The following is a 17766-nucleotide window of genomic DNA, read 5'->3' on the forward strand; positions in this document are numbered from 1 at the left end:
TAACCTTAGAAAAGGATGAAGGCTGAAGCAGACTGAGAGGAGAAAGCAGATTTTTGTAAGCAAATAAACATGTGTCATGGGAGATGGTGCATGCAAACTGTAACTGGGTCCCAAGTGAGAGGGCCTTTTAATTGGCCACTCTGATCGTGGCTTTGCTGTTGCAGCTTCTCTTTTTATCACACAGCTTGGTGGGGGCACAGCTGTTCACGCATGGGTGCAGAGAACTGAAGGTTAGGACCCAACTGCGCATAGTTTTAGCCGAGGAGCAGGACACGCACCTACACAAGTCACTATTGTTTATCTTCATTCTGTCTGTGCATCTACATGAGGGTAGAGTCTGATTACTATGATACAATCTACTGATTTAGCAAAGAACTGGAGTGACTTCTCAGCAAAGTGGGAAGCGATTACCCAGAGAGTCTGTAAGGCAAGGACTGTGACCCCCCTACTGCCATGTACACATAATTGAATCTTCCAGGCACCTTGTTCAGTCCTCCTAAACTGTTATCCTGCTAGGTTTCTGCTCTAAAAGTACCTGCATATACATACATAGATGTACATGTAAACGTGTACACAGAGTGTCGATAAGCTCACAAAGATACCCTGCCATCTGCTCTGGGACCGTACAGAGTAAAGGGAGCCTGTATACAAGATGGGTGGGGAGTGAGCATTGATTAGCCTAGCAAGTGAACAGAAGATAGCAGAGCATGTTCATTCAGCTGCTGCAAACAACTGTGTGTACCCTCTAGGGCCCTATTGTGGATGCTTTCCAAGCACCATAAAATAAGCACCACTGATCTGGGTGCTTCAAATTACTTGAATGTATCACTGTGTAAGCAGAGTTGTCCAACTCCAGGCCTCGCGGGCCGGAATCCTAACAGGTTTTCAGACTAGCCCTCAATAATATTCATAAGAACAAATGTGCATATATTTAGAATCATTGTATGCAAATTTAATCTCTTGAATATTCATGAGGGATATCCTGAAAACCTGTCGGGAATCCGGCCCTCGGGACAGGAAGTTGGACAACCCTAGTGTAAAGTATCTAAAATGGTTCTTAGTATTATTATGAGAAATTCCATGAACCATTGTAAGTTAATAGGACGCTAGGTGTTATGCCCTCTGCTGATCAGCGTTAGTATCACACTCACAGTGAGGAACAGTGGCGAGGATAAGTAGGGTAGGAATGCCCACCCCTTCTTATCTAGCTCCTCCCACAGCTTACAATTTTATATCACCAGCCCTCTAAACAGTCCTGTGCCTGCACACACAGCTATATCAATCAGTAATAATTGAATAATTGAATACACAGCATTAATTTTGGAGACCACATATATCATACATGTTCATGTACATAAGAATAATGCATGGCTTGACCCCATATCTCCAGACCACACTAGAATTACCCTGATGAGAGGAAGAGAGACTGAACTGGTGAATGGGTGTGGAAGGGGGGTGTGTGAGGTCAGATTACTTTTTGCATATCTTTTAAGCAGCTAAACATTGCCTGTTCCAAAAAAAAAACACCACAAGTTAAATTTTGCTGCGCGTTATCTAGGATGTCAACTGAACGCCATTTAAAACATATATATGGTAACATTGTCATCTCCAATTTTGTTATCCCCAATTCTATGTTCTCTATTACAGAAACTGTTGTGTGTGCATTTTAGGGCAAAACAAACTGCACATTTGGTCCTCATCCTAACTGCTCCAAACACCCATTGAGGTTTATGAAATCTGGCTATGTGCCCTAGTTTATGGCATCTGATCCTGTATACTGAGGTATTATAAAATCCTGCAATGTTCTTACAGAGCCATTATAGAACCTGGCTGTAATACACTAGGTTTGGGGAGCCCTTTCTGTGTGGTGATCTAAGGGTAGAGCGTCCTTCTCTACTGATCTGACCTCAGAGATCCCAGATTCTGAAGGGGGGCACGTGGGAAGGTTGGTTGAAGGTTTGGGAGTCTGGACTTGGGTCACAAGAATTTATTTCTAGGGAACATGACGAAAAGATCCTTACTTGATGGTTGCAATGATGACAAGCTGCATTTACACCTCACCCACCTTATCAGTTGTGAGAGCTGGGTTTGAATGCCACATCGGCCAAGGCCTTTTTGGTATTAGCCTTGCATTGTTTATTCTATATATGTGAATATGTTTACAGAATACTCCAATGGTAGTTTGGTTTTGTTGCTGATATGGACTTGCAGTTGGCATGGTCCTGCTGGGATTATCTGGCTTTGTTTACATTTGTTATTATAGCATAGGGCCAATGCCGGGTTCCCCTGTGTATCGCATGTAAGAGCTAGAGGTTCAAAGCCTCTTGCCGTCCAGAGCTGCTTTTTAGTTCATGGTTACACTTTTTGGTTAAAATTCTGTCAGTAGACTTCTTCATTTACATGTGTTCCACCTACTTCTTCCAGTAAGTGCTTCAGTATTTCTCTTTCCATCCCAGTGGGGTAAGGGTAGCCCTCTGATATGGCAATGCTAATCTCATTCGGAGTGCTGGCCGGTGGCGTTGGTCACTTTAAGGTGTTTGCACCTTTTAAGATGCATAAATTCAGACTGGGATGAAAAATCCCAATAGGCTATGATTAACATAGGAAGTGCCACAGGCCGATTATATCAGCCCTGGTCTGCAAATGAAAGTGCTCAGGCTGATGTGATTGTCGCTGAGCTCCACCCTCCTGTAGGAGGAGATTAGCCCAGCTTTCATTCAACGCAGCCCCTATCTTTCTTTTAATATCACCTCCAGACTCCTCTCTCTAACACCACCCACTATTGCCACACCTAGGGTGTACTGTTTAGTTTTAGTAAGAAGCAGTAAAAGTAGGTGTTCATGCTACAGTGCACTCTATTTTAGGGACAGAGTCAGATGTGGGATGTGTTACATTGTCTGGGGTTGCTGCACTATTTGTTTCCTCTCTCAGCCCTACCTCCTTGTCTCAAATGGTACTGTCCATGTGTTGCAACAGTATGGGATGCGCATGTGCAGAGGTAGACATGCAGCTTCTGCACGTGCACAATCCATTACGAAATCCAAGCTCATGTTCTTCTCGTGTGCAGAACTGGTATTTTCTGGGGCCCTGCTATCAAGTGGGAAGCAGATTTTGTACAGTGCTATGTCCTTGGGAAATTCGGCTAGTGAAATGATCGCCACAAAGCAGAGACAAGAGATCAAGGTAAACACAAGCCCTCTTTATTTGCCCTTCCGCTGGCTGTTAGGACTGAAAGCATTACATAATACTTGATCTGTCAGCCACCTTTTTCCATGTTTCTTTTACTGCACGCTGTTAATTTCCACCTTAGTGATTGATATTTTGGATTCCGTGTTTAACTTTGTGCTCCATGTAGTGCCTTTCAAAACACACGTGAATGTGCTTAGAATGGTGTTCTCCTATTTGCTGAACATGCATTTTATTCTTCTACAAAGCACAAGCTAAATGTGTTATGCACTGTTTCCCCGTATGCTGCCAGATGCTGCACATGCATTTTATGCTTTTACAAGCACACGCTAATTGTGTTATGTAATGTTTTCCCATATGCTGCCGGATGCTGCATGTTGTCAGATGCTATTGTTGAGGGGGTGTCAATCCCCTCAGCATACCCCCAAGATGATGGATGCCAACTACTGAAGCAGCCCCACAGACCATTCCCAGATGACATCACCAAAGTAATCATGAAGAATCACATGGATGAACACACCCGCAGAGACATTAGCCAAGTGCAAAACAACACACATCAACTGCTTTCTGACACCGAAAAAGCAATTACCATGAACAGCCATGAAAGCAAAAAGGAAACCACAGCTGCCTTGAAAATAATTGGGAAAGCTCAAAACACAGGGCTGAGGCCTGATACAATGACTTTTCTGAGAGACACACTGCACGTCTGGCAGCATGTCCGGCTCTGCCATGGACAGACACTGGGGAGAGAGCTTAAGTTAGCTGAAAAGATACAGCACCTGCAAGGACAAAAAGGCTAAAATCCCTCATGAATGCCAGGAGAGAAAATAATTTTTACGGCCCCTGAACACGTGACTTGGACCTGGGGAACAAGGCCCATTCACAAGATAAGGTTGTTCCCTTCAAATTGAAGACAGAAGATGAAGAAAATACAACACAACCTGAAGATGGAGAATGGAGTGTCCCTGTTCAAGGCCGGGGCAGTCAAAGGGGTGAAACAAAAGTGGCAAGCAGGTGTGCTCTGGGCTCCCCTTCCCCACTCATCATGTTTGCTGACGTGCTGGTAAATTTCCTACACTGACAAGGCTTGCACTGACCTGGGAGTGGTGCCAGGCAGAGCTACCAGATCCAGCCAGACCAATCAAATTATCTGTCCCCTATAGCCTATAGTTATGCCTATACTGTTCACTCAATCCCATTTCCCCTAAGAGCGAGGAATGTATCTTTCGGTTGTGAGGTCACAGCAGTTTAAAAACTCACTGCCTGCCTGTAATGAGCAGAGAGTGCATTTGGTGCATTTGTGCGTATCCCTGCTTGGACTAATAAAGCAGCAATTTGTCACATTTCTGGACGCCTGTTTTTTGGGCACGAGAGGATTTCGCTCTAGCCTGACTCTGTTTTTCTAACTACACTTCACTACACATGCAACTCTCCTGTTGCTGTGACTGGTTGCACTGTAAGTTGTTTTTTTAGGGAAGTAATGGTGTGTATTAGGGCTTTAAGTGATCCCCTGCTAGCCAGGGTTGAGCCCGGTAGTCTCCTTCCTCGAGCAGGGCTGTCCAGGGCATCATATTACCCCAGTCAGCCCCGACAACTCCTTTTTGTTTACTTTCTGTGTGCAGCATCGATGCTGCGCACTGCCAATGCCTAGCCAGTGTAACGTTGCACTGTGCTATTACATAGGGGAAGGCTTTTGTTTGTTTCATTCATAGACTGCTTGACACCTAAACCCCATAAGGGTATTTATGTGTCAAGCAGTCCATTGTACAAAACAAAAGAAACGGTGCACCTATGAAAGAGCACAGTGCGCTGCAATACTGGGTTGTCAGCGGCAGGGCTCAGGGTGGAATCCCTAGGGCAGGGCTCAGGGTGGAATCCCTAGGGCAGGGCTCAGGGTGGAATCCCCAGCATGGGACAATAAAAACACTTCTTTTGGTATTGACCCGTGCTGGGGATTCAAACCTGAGCAGTGCTGATGACAAGCCAGTGTCACATAGCACTGTGCTATTTCGTAGGTGTTGTATTCTATTGGTTTCATTCAATTGACTGCTTGACACTAATGAAAACAACACAGTGCAATTCAACACTGGTTTAGGGCTCGGGTGAATCCACAGAGAGAGACAATACAAAAATTAAAAATGTTCTTTTTTACTGTCCTGTGCTGGGGACACTCCAGGCCACGCCCATAATTTAGGCAAGACACCCATTGTTGCAGCCCTCCCTCGATTTCTCACCCCCACTTAAAGCACTGGTGTGCTTGCAATGCAAAGCTTCTTGAAATCATTGGACTCAAGACTTTATGTTTTACTTACAAGGGCCTTCTGCATGTTGAAGGTACTCGTCACTGAAATGTGAAGCAAAGCACGGAGAGATGAGTTTCTGTGCTCTGCAGGGAATGCAATGTAACAATGAAACACAGTGCGTGCACATCATTCTTCTCCCATAAATAAGTGGTGCATAGTAAGACACTGCAATGGTGCTATCTGTACATGCATAGCGTCCCTGGCTCCAGCATTCATCAGACCTCAAGAAAGACCTATGTGTTGAGGCCCAGTTCTGCAAATGATAGTTTTGGGGAGGCAGGATCTTTGCAAATTGCAAGAGTTCGAGCTCTTACCTCTGCAGGCTCATGCATCCAAAGCAGCATCTGGCCTGCACGATGTGCGCACTTGCCATGTTCATGCGGCTGATTGCGCTGATGGCACATGAAGATTTTATCAGTAGCCCATATAATCCAGGGATTGCACCTGCCAGCCTCCCGGATGCTCACTCCCTCAGTGTCTACCCTCCTAAAGGTGCTCCCCCCCGCACTGCACACGCTAGATCACTCTACCGGCAGCAGACTTCCGGCTGCAAGAAGCATGGACGCCATGACCACTCCCAAAGGCAAGTGAAGGAAAATAGTGAAAACAAGTGTTTGCATGCATTCAAGGAAGGATGAGTGTCTGCTCGGGTGCAAGTGAGAATTAATGTGTGTGAATATGCTGGAGTGAGAATGAGTGTGCCTGCATGCAGGCATGTGAGGGAGTGAGCGTGTGCTTGTGTTGCAGTGAATGATGACACCTGCTCTTTGAAAGAGCTTTTTATAATGAATATGATTATGATTGGTTATTTATAACGCGCTTAATACCCAGAGTTTTCTAAACGCGAACCTGTGTTGCTCCCCATCGTCTTGCTTCCAAGGCGAGCGCGTTACCCCTGAGTTATCCCCCCGAGACAATGTTGTTGTATATCGTCAATGATTTAACAAGGGGGGTCCTGGGAGTCTCTCTGCCAGACATTAGTCCTGGTTACGAGAGACTTACCCAGAGTCTTTAGCTCACTATCTTTCACAGAGAAGAAATATCCCAAACATATCAGTTTTTGTCCTGCCCAGGGGCAGTCCAGCACCGAAATGCTAGGCAATTCTCCTCTGAACAAGAGTACCAACAGAAACCCCAGACACGTGTTTCGGTCTGGTTGGTCCTCATCAGTAGGGTGATCTGTGCCTCTCTAAGAATAGTGAGCAAGGGGTCCACGTCTGGATTCCCCTAGTAACTTAGGGTGAGACCCAAAGTTACTTAAATATGCAGATTTAACAAGGGGGGTCCTGGGAGTCTCTCTGCCAGACATTAGGACTCCCAGGACCCCCCTTGTTAATCTGCATATTTAAGTAACTTTGGGTCTCACCCTAAGTTACTAGGGGAATCCAGACGTGGACCCCTTGCTCACTATTCTTAGAGAGGCACAGATCCACCCTACTGATGAGGTCCAACCAGACCGAAACACGTGTCTGGGGTTTCTGTTGGTACTCTTGTTCAGAGGAGAATTGCCTAGCATTTCGGTGCTGGACTGCCCCAGGGCAGGACAAAGACTGATATGTTTGGGATATTTCTTCTTTGTGAAAGATAGTGAGCTAAAGACTCTGGGTAAGTCTCTCGAAACCAGGACTAATGTCTGGCAGAGGGACTCCCAGGACCCCCCTTGTTAATCTGCATATTTAAGTAACTTTGGGTCTCACCCTAAGTTACTAGGGGAATCCAGACGTGGACCCCTTGCTCACTATTCTTAGAGAGGCACAGATCCACCCTACTGATGAGGTCCAACCAGACCGAAACACGTGTCTGGGGTTTCTGTTGGTACTCTTGTTCAGAGGAGAATTGCCTAGCATTTCGGTGCTGGACTGCCCCAGGGCAGGACAAAGACTGATATGTTTGGGATATTTCTTCTTTGTGAAAGATAGTGAGCTAAAGACTCTGGGTAAGTCTCTCGAAACCAGGACTAATGTCTGGCAGAGGGACTCCCAGGACCCCCCTTGTTAATCTGCATATTTAAGTAACTTTGGGTCTCACCCTAAGTTACTAGGGGAATCCAGACGTGGACCCCTTGCTCACTATTCTTAGAGAGGCACAGATCCACCCTACTGATGAGGTCCAACCAGACCGAAACACGTGTCTGGGGTTTCTGTTGGTACTCTTGTTCAGAGGAGAATTGCCTAGCATTTCGGTGCTGGACTGCCCCAGGGCAGGACAAAGACTGATATGTTTGGGATATGTCTTCTTTGTGAAAGATAGTGAGCTAAAGACTCTGGGTAAGTCTCTCGAAACCAGGACTAATGTCTGGCAGAGGGACTCCCAGGACCCCCCTTGTTAATCTGCATATTTAAGTAACTTTGGGTCTCACCCTAAGTTACTAGGGGAATCCAGACGTGGACCCCTTGCTCACTATTCTTAGAGAGGCACAGATCCACCCTACTGATGAGGTCCAACCAGACCGAAACACGTGTCTGGGGTTTCTGTTGGTACTCTTGTTCAGAGGAGAATTGCCTAGCATTTCGGTGCTGGACTGCCCCAGGGCAGGACAAAGACTGATATGTTTGGGATATTTCTTCTTTGTGAAAGATAGTGAGCTAAAGACTCTGGGTAAGTCTCTCGAAACCAGGACTAATGTCTGGCAGAGGGACTCCCAGGACCCCCCTTGTTAATCTGCATATTTAAGTAACTTTGGGTCTCACCCTAAGTTACTAGGGGAATCCAGACGTGGACCCCTTGCTCACTATTCTTAGAGAGGCACAGATCCACCCTACTGATGAGGTCCAACCAGACCGAAACACGTGTCTGGGGTTTCTGTTGGTACTCTTGTTCAGAGGAGAATTGCCTAGCATTTCGGTGCTGGACTGCCCCAGGGCAGGACAAAGACTGATATGTTTGGGATATTTCTTCTTTGTGAAAGATAGTGAGCTAAAGACTCTGGGTAAGTCTCTCGAAACCAGGACTAATGTCTGGCAGAGGGACTCCCAGGACCCCCCTTGTTAATCTGCATATTTAAGTAACTTTGGGTCTCACCCTAAGTTACTAGGGGAATCCAGACGTGGACCCCTTGCTCACTATTCTTAGAGAGGCACAGATCCACCCTACTGATGAGGTCCAACCAGACCGAAACACGTGTCTGGGGTTTCTGTTGGTACTCTTGTTCAGAGGAGAATTGCCTAGCATTTCGGTGCTGGACTGCCCCAGGGCAGGACAAAGACTGATATGTTTGGGATATTTCTTCTTTGTGAAAGATAGTGAGCTAAAGACTCTGGGTAAGTCTCTCGAAACCAGGACTAATGTCTGGCAGAGGGACTCCCAGGACCCCCCTTGTTAATCTGTATATCGTCAATACCATCGGGAATGTTAGTTGGAGCCATAATTCTATATTTTTTCAAAAGCCTCATTAAAAGCTAATTTTACGGGGCCAGGTTGGCGAATATTTATGTCTTCACTGACATGTGCTGTATTGTGGCTAGCATGTATTTCGACTTAGGCAGCAGGGTATGACTCTCTAGGCCAAAACCAAGGGTATCGTGTCTGCTGGCAATGAAACAGCTACACTCCAGCAGACAGGAGACCAGGTTTCACTCAAAGCTGGAATGAGGGTCTACTGAGTTTTCTACTCGGGGCTGTGATTTACCTTTTTCTTTCAGCTGGAGTATGTGGGGTTTTGCACATTTCTGGGTTGCACGCTGAGGCACGTGCAGCAGGCACTGTTCCCTCGGCCTTCCTAAGTGCACAACCAATGAGAAAGGCTTGAGCTGACGCAGAAACCCCAAAGAGGGTGCAGCCTCCATATCACCATCACTCCCTGCATGCCAGTCCAGGAATGAAAGGGTCAATGTTTTTTCCATGCATTGTCTCTAGTCCATGGCCTAACTGTGTGGCAGATGCTCTGTGTGTACATGGGTTCTGAGCTCCAAGTCTGTCTGGCGGTGGAATCTCAGCGGATTGTCTCCGCAAAGTTTCACTCTGGTGTCATTTTCAAGTCCAAAGCCCTGTACTATTTATTCATAATAGCGCACATCTTTACTTCCTGTTATGAGGACTAGAGCTGATGTTGCCATGGTCTCCCTAGGTTCAGAGAAACGACCTAGAGTTTGAAAGGCAAGAGATTTGCAAAGTTGCAATATTCTGAGCTTCTTTCTAACAGCCTTATATTTGTAGGGCCAGCAGAGATCAGCATGCATGCTCCACCTTGAGAAGGTGGGGGGTGTTTGCATATCTTGCTGCACAGGTAGGTAAAGCAAGCTCTTTGTAAGTGCTAACTGTGCCCCAGAATTCTAGACTTTGCATGCACCTGTAGGGCCCTCTCGCAGCTCTCAGAACTAGTAGACTGACCATCCACGGGCAGCTGCTAAAAGTCTCCCTACGGCCAGAAGACAAGCAGACAGACGTGGATGGATAGTGTCATCAAAAGATGGAAGGGAAAGAAACATGGGGGTCTCGTCAGCATAAGCATGTGCCTGAAAACTGTGAGAAGGAATGAAAGAGGCCGAAGGTAATGTGTAAAGAGTAAAAAGAAGAGGGCTGAGAACAGACCCCTGGGGGACACCAAAGAGGAGAGCAAAAAGAACAAGATGAAGAATTTTTACAAGACAACACAAAAGATCGACTAGAAAGATATGGAGAAAACGACTGAAGAGCCGTTCCCCCAATAACGTCCCTTTAACAACGTTTTTTGTCAGTGAATATATATAAATATATATTCCAAACAACTACTCACAAACACAGAGCTGTTTATAATATATCAACTGCATCGGTAGTGAGTAACTAGTAACGGAGCACGCGACCCAACTTAAGTTAGCACCAATCTTTATTAGATAAAATCACATCTTACATAAAAGCAAGTCCAAATCAGCATGGGTTTACATATGTAGCAAGCTCTCCGCTTCACACCAAGTGTTCCACCCTTAGAAGGGACTTCTTCAGGTGAAGTAATACAATTGCTGTTTCCCGAGCCTTCCTCTATTTCCTAAACTTTCAGAAAGTGGCTACTCTACACGGTCATGTGGCTGCCCTTTATGGCCTCCTTTGACTAGTTGCCATAACGGCGGCCATCTTTGAACTGTTTGCACTAAGGTAGCTTTATATGCCCATTATTCATAATCAACATTTCATATTTTTTCAAATGAACATATATTTATATCTTCACGCCTTCCTTACTCGTATTCATGTACATTGTATATCATAATACCTTACCTTTAAGCTATATCCCAGACACCCACTTCCAAATAGTTTCCACTGGATCCAGTTGCTGTCATATGGGTGTTTGTACACCATCGGACCTCAACCACTAGAGAGGACGTTTTTGTGGTGATTTCAATTCCTCCCAGTGCACTGCATCACCCTCCCTTTCTTTGTCAGTGTGCCTGAAAACAATGCCCTCCACTCTTTCCCTCCCTTCTCACCATCCCACTTCCCCTCCTCCTCATACTCCTCACTCCCTTGCCACCGCCTTGTTCTCCCACTCCTTACTGTCCATAATTATGCTCCCCCAGTACAATACCTATAGCAAAACCAAAACTGTTGCCTTTGCCAATTCTTGTTCTAGGAATTGTCATACTTTAGGGATGTAGAATGTGCCTGTGAGGAATCGGGTATTTCAATAAACTAGATAACCAAAGGAAGAGGACCCAGACTGTCAAAAGGATAATGTAGCCTGGTTAACATCAGACACATCAAAACTGCTCAGGGCAGCGGGGTGGGGCGTTAGAAAGGCGACAGTACAAATGGGTCGAGGAGACGAATTAGGCCTGAAGTAAACAGGGAAGTAAATTCGAGAGATGCAAGAGAAGAGCCACACAGCTAGCTGGTGGCATCCTTGCTGAATGAGCCATGAGTCCATTGAAAATGAAATAGTAGTGCAATGCAAGTGCATGCGCCAGTTATAAAGTGCTGAATCATTCATGGGACAAATTGGAACAGAAAATGCTCAGGAGTGTGTGCATTAAGGTATGTTAAATTACAGTCCATGCGAATCAGCATACAGTTTATCTTACCCCTGTCAAAACCAACAGTTTCGTTTATTAGGGGGTTCAAGCATGTCATAGGATGTCTCCTAGTGAGGGAAGGAAAGGCCACAAAGGGTGCCTGTGTGACGATGATGTCATAGTTTTGGTAGCCATAACAATATTCCAGGAATGAAAAAATCAATGTTCTGTCAACCTTCCGCAGCTCATGGTCAGTGGATCCATTTTCAGATGTTTCTTTCAATAAAAGTCTAACAATCCTTACTTAAAACCACAGTTGGAAGGACATTTTAAACTTGTAGAATGAGCCAAAATAAACATTTGTTTAAAAAAACATTTTGAAGGAATACCAGTTACTCACTGCACAGCTTTCACTGTTGTCGGTCCGGTGTGGCACAAGGAATGTTAGTGTATCCAATGGACCGTCACACTGCAGCGGTGTCTGAGAAACGTTTTTGCAACTTGTCATCACCATGAAGAAGTGTGTGGGAATTCCACCTTCAGAGGGGTTTGCCGTTCTGCAATGGCAACATTCACCACATGAGAACTGTTAGGTGTCCTTGAAGTTTGACATTTTCGATGTACACTTTCAGCTCCCTTAGCCTTTCATAACACATTTGCAAATTATGAAACAGTAAAACAGGTTAGAAAAATGGTGCAAACGTTGACAAACACAAATCACATAAAATAAAATGGGACTCATTCCAAGCTTGTCGATCTGGAAAAAATAAAGGTGCCGGTAGCAGCGTACTGGCACCCTTTACAGACCGCCATACTACAAGTTTGCCTACAGGAGATGTTGCTCCCAGAAGGTCTGACCTACCGGGGGCACCGGCCCCTGCAGGCATGGCTTCCACAGAGGCACTGGCACCGCTTGCAATGGTACTGGTGCTTCCGTGTCTTTCACTTTACACCGCCTGATATCCCGAGCGTCAGGACTTTGTGGCACTGGGATATCAGGCGGCGGTACGGTGTTACGAGTTCGGCGGCGACCCGCCAGTAGCACCGGCGTGTTACTGCTGTACTCCTTATGAGGCCCCATGTGTGGATGTAAAAACACAAGAAATATAACAGCAAGGATGAGAATTAATAATACATGTCTAAAAAGGTTCAGAATAATTAAAAAACCTTTATGTGCCAAGTAAGAGGTATCTCGTCCTTGGGATTACCTCCCCAGTGCCAAGGACGAGATAGCTCGTCCTTGGCACTTAAGGGGTTAATGAAGGAGAAAATGTTAGAAGACTTTGCATGGTGAAATACTGAAATCACCAAAAAAGGCCTTGGCACTGGGGGGGAAACCCATGGCAGTTAAAAACAGCAGCAAATAAAAATGCATATTTGCTTGACAAGATGATGGGTGAGAGGCCATCACCTATGTAACATAGAAGACACATGCTTGTTAATTGCCCAGTTCCCTGTGTCTAGTTAAGTGACCCCACAGTACAGTAAAGCCATATCCAACTCATAAATGGAACGTTTTCAGATCAGAAAGGCTGTGGTGAATTTTAAAATTCTCAAGATACCGACTGCACTCCTTTGGACAAACAGGAAGTAGTTCCATCTTATTTGAGAACTATAGGATGCTAGCAGTGCTGGGTACTTAATGCTCTCAACAAAAGCAGCAATGCACGTGTCTATGTTAGATCCCTTCTTCATTGGCTAGAGACGATACCCAGGTCAGCAGCCCTTTAGAGACTGTAATAACAGCTGTTTTTTTCTGTCAATATACATATTAAGTATATGGGCCTCATTAGGACCCAGGCGGTAAGGGGTTTACGGCGGCGTAAACAGCGCCGACCCTTACCGCCTGATTCCGAGGTCCCTTAGCGCCATGGAGGATTTAACACCTGCTTTTAGCAGGTGTTAAAATCCATGGCGCTAAGGGACCATGTTGTTAATTACGCCACCGTAATTTACGGTGGCGTAATTAACGCCTTCCCCACTCCCATTATGCCCTATGGGGCAAAAATGGGAATGGGGAAGGGTAAATGGGGATTGGGGACTTACCGCCCCGCCAACCTCGGAATGGGGCGGTAAGTCCGCCAACCACCATGGCGTAAACGTAGTTTACGCCATGGTGGTAAAGGTACGACCCAGGCGGTAACTTACCGCCTGGGTCGTAATGAAGCCCTATGTATTTATATGAGAAAGTCCAATGAATTGATTGACATTTGATGTACTGATGTATTAATTATTAAGTAAGCATTCTAATTTCGTGTGCCTTTCTGTAAATTTGTGTTAAATGTGTAAAGTTTTAATTTCTTTAAAACTGTATCACATTACAATAAATAAATAAATAAATAAATAAATAAATAATAACAGCTGCAGGTCTTAAACAAGACCCTTTAATAGGGTGCCTCATCCAAGGGAACAGGGCTACAATGGCGAGAGCTGGGAGAAAGCAGTGGAGGATCAGGTTTGAGTTGCCACATATGTGACTGTGTGCTGATCACACTGCTTTCAGTGCTTCCGTGATCCTTTCAGTGTGTGATAGTAGATCGACAATAATTCAAGGAACAAGCAATCCCAAGCGTGTAACAGACTCTGGGCACGAGCACTAGGTAGCAGGCAAAAGCAGCTAAGTAGCAGGCAAAGCAGCTAAGTAGCCGGCAAAAGCAGCCAAGTAGCCGGCAAAAGCAGCTAAGTAGCAGGCAAAAGCAGCTACGTAGCAGGCAAAAGCAGCTACGTAGCAGGCAAAAGCAACTAAGTAGCAGGCAAAGCAGATAAGTAGCAGGCAAAAGCAGCTAAGTAGCAGGCAAAAGCAGCTACGTAGAAGGCAAAAGCAACTAAGTAGCAGGCAAAGCAGCTAAGTAGCATGCAAAAGCAGCCAAGTAGCAGGCAAAAGCAGCTAAGTAACAGGCAAAAGCAGCTAAGTAGCAGGCAAAAGCAGCCAAGTAGCAGGCAAAAGCAGCAAAGTAGCAGGCAAGATATTCTCACTTATGACCTTTCCGCCCATATCACGAAACTCCTTTTCCTGGAGAGCATATGAGTTGTTACTGAAAAAGTACCCAGTGCAGCTGCAAGAGTACTGGCTGCGGTTGAGGAGGTGGAAGGTGTTAATGATGAAGCACCGAGTATGGTTGGAGGTGTACAGGATGTGGGTGAGGGTGTGCAGGATGTGGCTCAGCGTGTGTGGAGACTCTCCAAGCATCTGCTACAGAGGATTTTCAAAGCACAGCTGAGTATGTGTGTAGTATAGTTTGGTCTGTTAAGTGTTGGAAGAGGGTGTGCGGGATAACTCTTTGCAAAGCACTATTGAGCATGTACATATCATAGTTATGGGGTGCAGAGCAGAATGGGTGTGAGTGTGGGGTTTGCTGTACCGAGTGACTGTGGCTCAAACCCTGGAACTGGGCTTGTTTTTAAGTAACCTGATGTCTCACACTCCTTGATGTTGATGTGGGATTCAGAAAACATAGGTTGAAGAAGGGCAGTGGTCTACCAGCATATATATCACTATGTCCAGCACTGTGTCTCCATTTCTTTCAGAGACAGAGGCATCCCGCACCCTCCTTTCTTTGTGTCCTAATAGAAAATCACTGTGTGGAAAGTTGCTATGGTATGTGGTATTGGTGCCAGGCACAGGATGTCCATAGTGTATTGCAGGCCTGAGCAGGAGCAGTATGTCCCCAGAAGAGGGTGACATGTCCGTATTTTAAAAGAATGGGAATATGTTAATTACCAATGCACTATCATCTGAACAAGCAGCCAATTACAACAGAAAAGTAGACCAATCTGAATATTTGATTACAACACTGTCTATATTTAACACTGATAAATTAGCAGGCCCATCCAAACCATCCTACCATTTTCTAGGCAAGCCTGGCTGCCTCCAGTATTTTAATAATGCATAAGAAACTTAAACGAACTATATCGACGTTATCCAAAACAAGGTGTTTTTTTTCAAACACCCTCTATGCCTGTTCCAACCCCTCTACGTTACATACAGAAATATAATTCTAGACCTTTAACCCTGTATAGATTATAGGAGTTCACTACACCCAATACTATACTCAATGATCTTCATTGCTTGCTTATATGCAACTAGTGTAGATTCTGCAGCACCTATGCTATTATTGTATGGACATAGCCATGTGGGGTTCCAGTGGAAAGCAGACCTCATTATGCTATGAAATGCATAAATACCATATGGCAAAATATGGTAACCACATCACATTGCTCTACTGGCATGTCTCCATCTTACTTTGCAGATTTGCTGAAAGAAATGGCTAAGCAATGTGATTGGTGGCTTTCATTCAACATATTTGAAAAGAGGATACGCATGAATTAGACATATTTTTCTTTACCGTTCCATTGCATCGAACAGGCCATCATTGTTTCTATCAAAGACCGGTCCACTGATAACATTTACGCCATTTCTTTCCGAGGCGAATTTGAACAGCAGAATTTCATGAAAGTAGTTCCATATAACTAGAGAAATAGTCAGAGGGGAGAAAAAACATTGCTTGAGGAAAAATGAACACAATACAACAATTCAATTAATGTATGAGGTATACATAAGCTTTAAAAAAAGCATCCAAGATAAAACAAATATAAAGTGTAAAAAAAAATCAAGATATGTAAAATGACTTTGAATGTGTGCCGTTTTCTACTTACTTTAAAACTAATTGGGTCTAATTACATGAGGTCATTGGGCATTCAGCGGAGAGCAAACCCCAATTTGTGTTGCTATTGCTTGGTTATGTCGCCTTAGCTTTTAAAAAAAGGGCATTCTGTCCTTTTTAGTTCTGGCTATGAGGTTGCACTAACACACCACCTGTAAAATGAAACTATTTCAGTGGAATAAAAGTGGATTTTTATTCCACCTGTAAATGAAACTATTTCAGTGGAATAAAAATTTGGAATAATGAGGAGGGAGACACAGCAAGTGTCTGTTTGGTTATTTACCTGCCCATTGACTGCCCATGGCCATGCTAATACTTATGACCATTCCCACTCACTAGCATTCCCTTACCACTCAAAACCCATCCCCGTGAGGGGGTCGCTAAGCTAGCTTTATCAAGCAATAACATCAAAAATGGGGCTGAGTGAGACCCGTGTTATTTCAAAACAGTCGTTAGAGAGTTTATGGCTTAATTGTAGCTTCAAATGCACTACGAGTGTAATAGAACTGTCTGCCTTCATACACTTGATTTATAAACAGTGTGTGTCTCCTTGCACCGAAGCCCTGTTATAAACAAGATTTGGCAAAACCAACCGTTTTGGCTTGTGTATAGGTATTGGATAGGCATTTGCCAGGAACTGTCATAATATGCCGAGATACTCACATCAATTTGAAGCTCTTACCATCTTATGGCCAGGTAGTACCATTATGGTAGTGCTGTCACAGTTACAGGGCTACAATTCCTCGCTAGCTTGAGTGTTCCTTATGCAGAAAAAAGGCAAACCTTTGGCCTATGGCACACACCAGATTACAACAAATACATCCTTACAGTAAAAGTGAAAAAAGTACTTGCTAAGGTGCCTGGCGGTTTAGTAGAGAGGTTGCCACTAGCCCCTGCCCAGGGGTTCCAAGGTATTTGATAAAGGCAGGCGCATGGTGCATCAGCACACACTTCTAAAGTAGCATCTTGGCCCACTTCCCAATCCATCTCTAGTGGTGTGCTGCCCCGAGCCTGTGTGAGTCTTTGTGAAGGCGATGACCCATCACCTTCAAGTGTACAACTGAAAACTTGCCAAGTGCATCAGGGACACAGCAAATGGGAAACCTAAAGGAGGCGTTAACCTGTCCGCCTGGACCGCCTACACATTCATATGCTGGCTGCAATGATTTAGCACTTTACTATGGTTTGCACAATGTTTTATGATATGGCTCGGAAACTGAGGGAGTTTGGATGATCTATGTTCTTTCACCTGTGCGTATATATATGGATATATATGTTTTTTTTTGAGGTGGTACAAGCCATTTTAGCGACCTAAATATCAAATGTGAATGACAGGAGCTGCACGGGACACCTGGGGAGAGTTTAAGTTCAAGTGACATTCACATAGGTCAACTTATATATGAACTCTAAATAGCCCCATTTGAGCTACTGGAGCTGTACAGAAAGCCTGGGTAGCACTTTGGACGTAAGTGAAATGCCATGCCATAAAATGCTTGCGTGATCAGCACATCAGCACTTGCCAGCGCCTGAACGCACGTACAAGAATACAAAGTTATGTATTCATTGTAAGTGGTAAGAAGGACAGGAATGCTACCAATGCTTGCAGAGACTTGCAAAGACTAGTGGGTACCATTCGACCTTTATTATCCCAGTCCATGAAAATACAAGACTTGCACCTACAGCAGCAGGGAC

At 44.8% G+C, this 17766-nt stretch overlaps 1 protein-coding gene across 1 annotated transcript in view; it reads right to left on the reverse strand.

Annotated features, from left to right (window-relative positions):
* ENPP1 (ectonucleotide pyrophosphatase/phosphodiesterase 1) overlaps nt 1-17766 on the reverse strand; it is a 594855-nt gene that overhangs the window by 18892 nt on the left and 558197 nt on the right. Inside the window, exons 23-24 of the mRNA XM_069606684.1 lie at nt 15757-15880; nt 11811-11967 (exon numbers count right to left, since the gene is read on the reverse strand). Coding sequence (XP_069462785.1) covers nt 11811-11967; nt 15757-15880 — 281 coding nt within the window. The remainder of the gene's footprint in view (nt 1-11810; nt 11968-15756; nt 15881-17766) is intronic.

Source organism: Ambystoma mexicanum, chromosome 4p (genome assembly GCF_040938575.1).
Source record: "Ambystoma mexicanum isolate Mex_15411 chromosome 4p, UKY_AmexF1_1, whole genome shotgun sequence".
NCBI lineage: Eukaryota > Metazoa > Chordata > Amphibia > Caudata > Ambystomatidae > Ambystoma > Ambystoma mexicanum.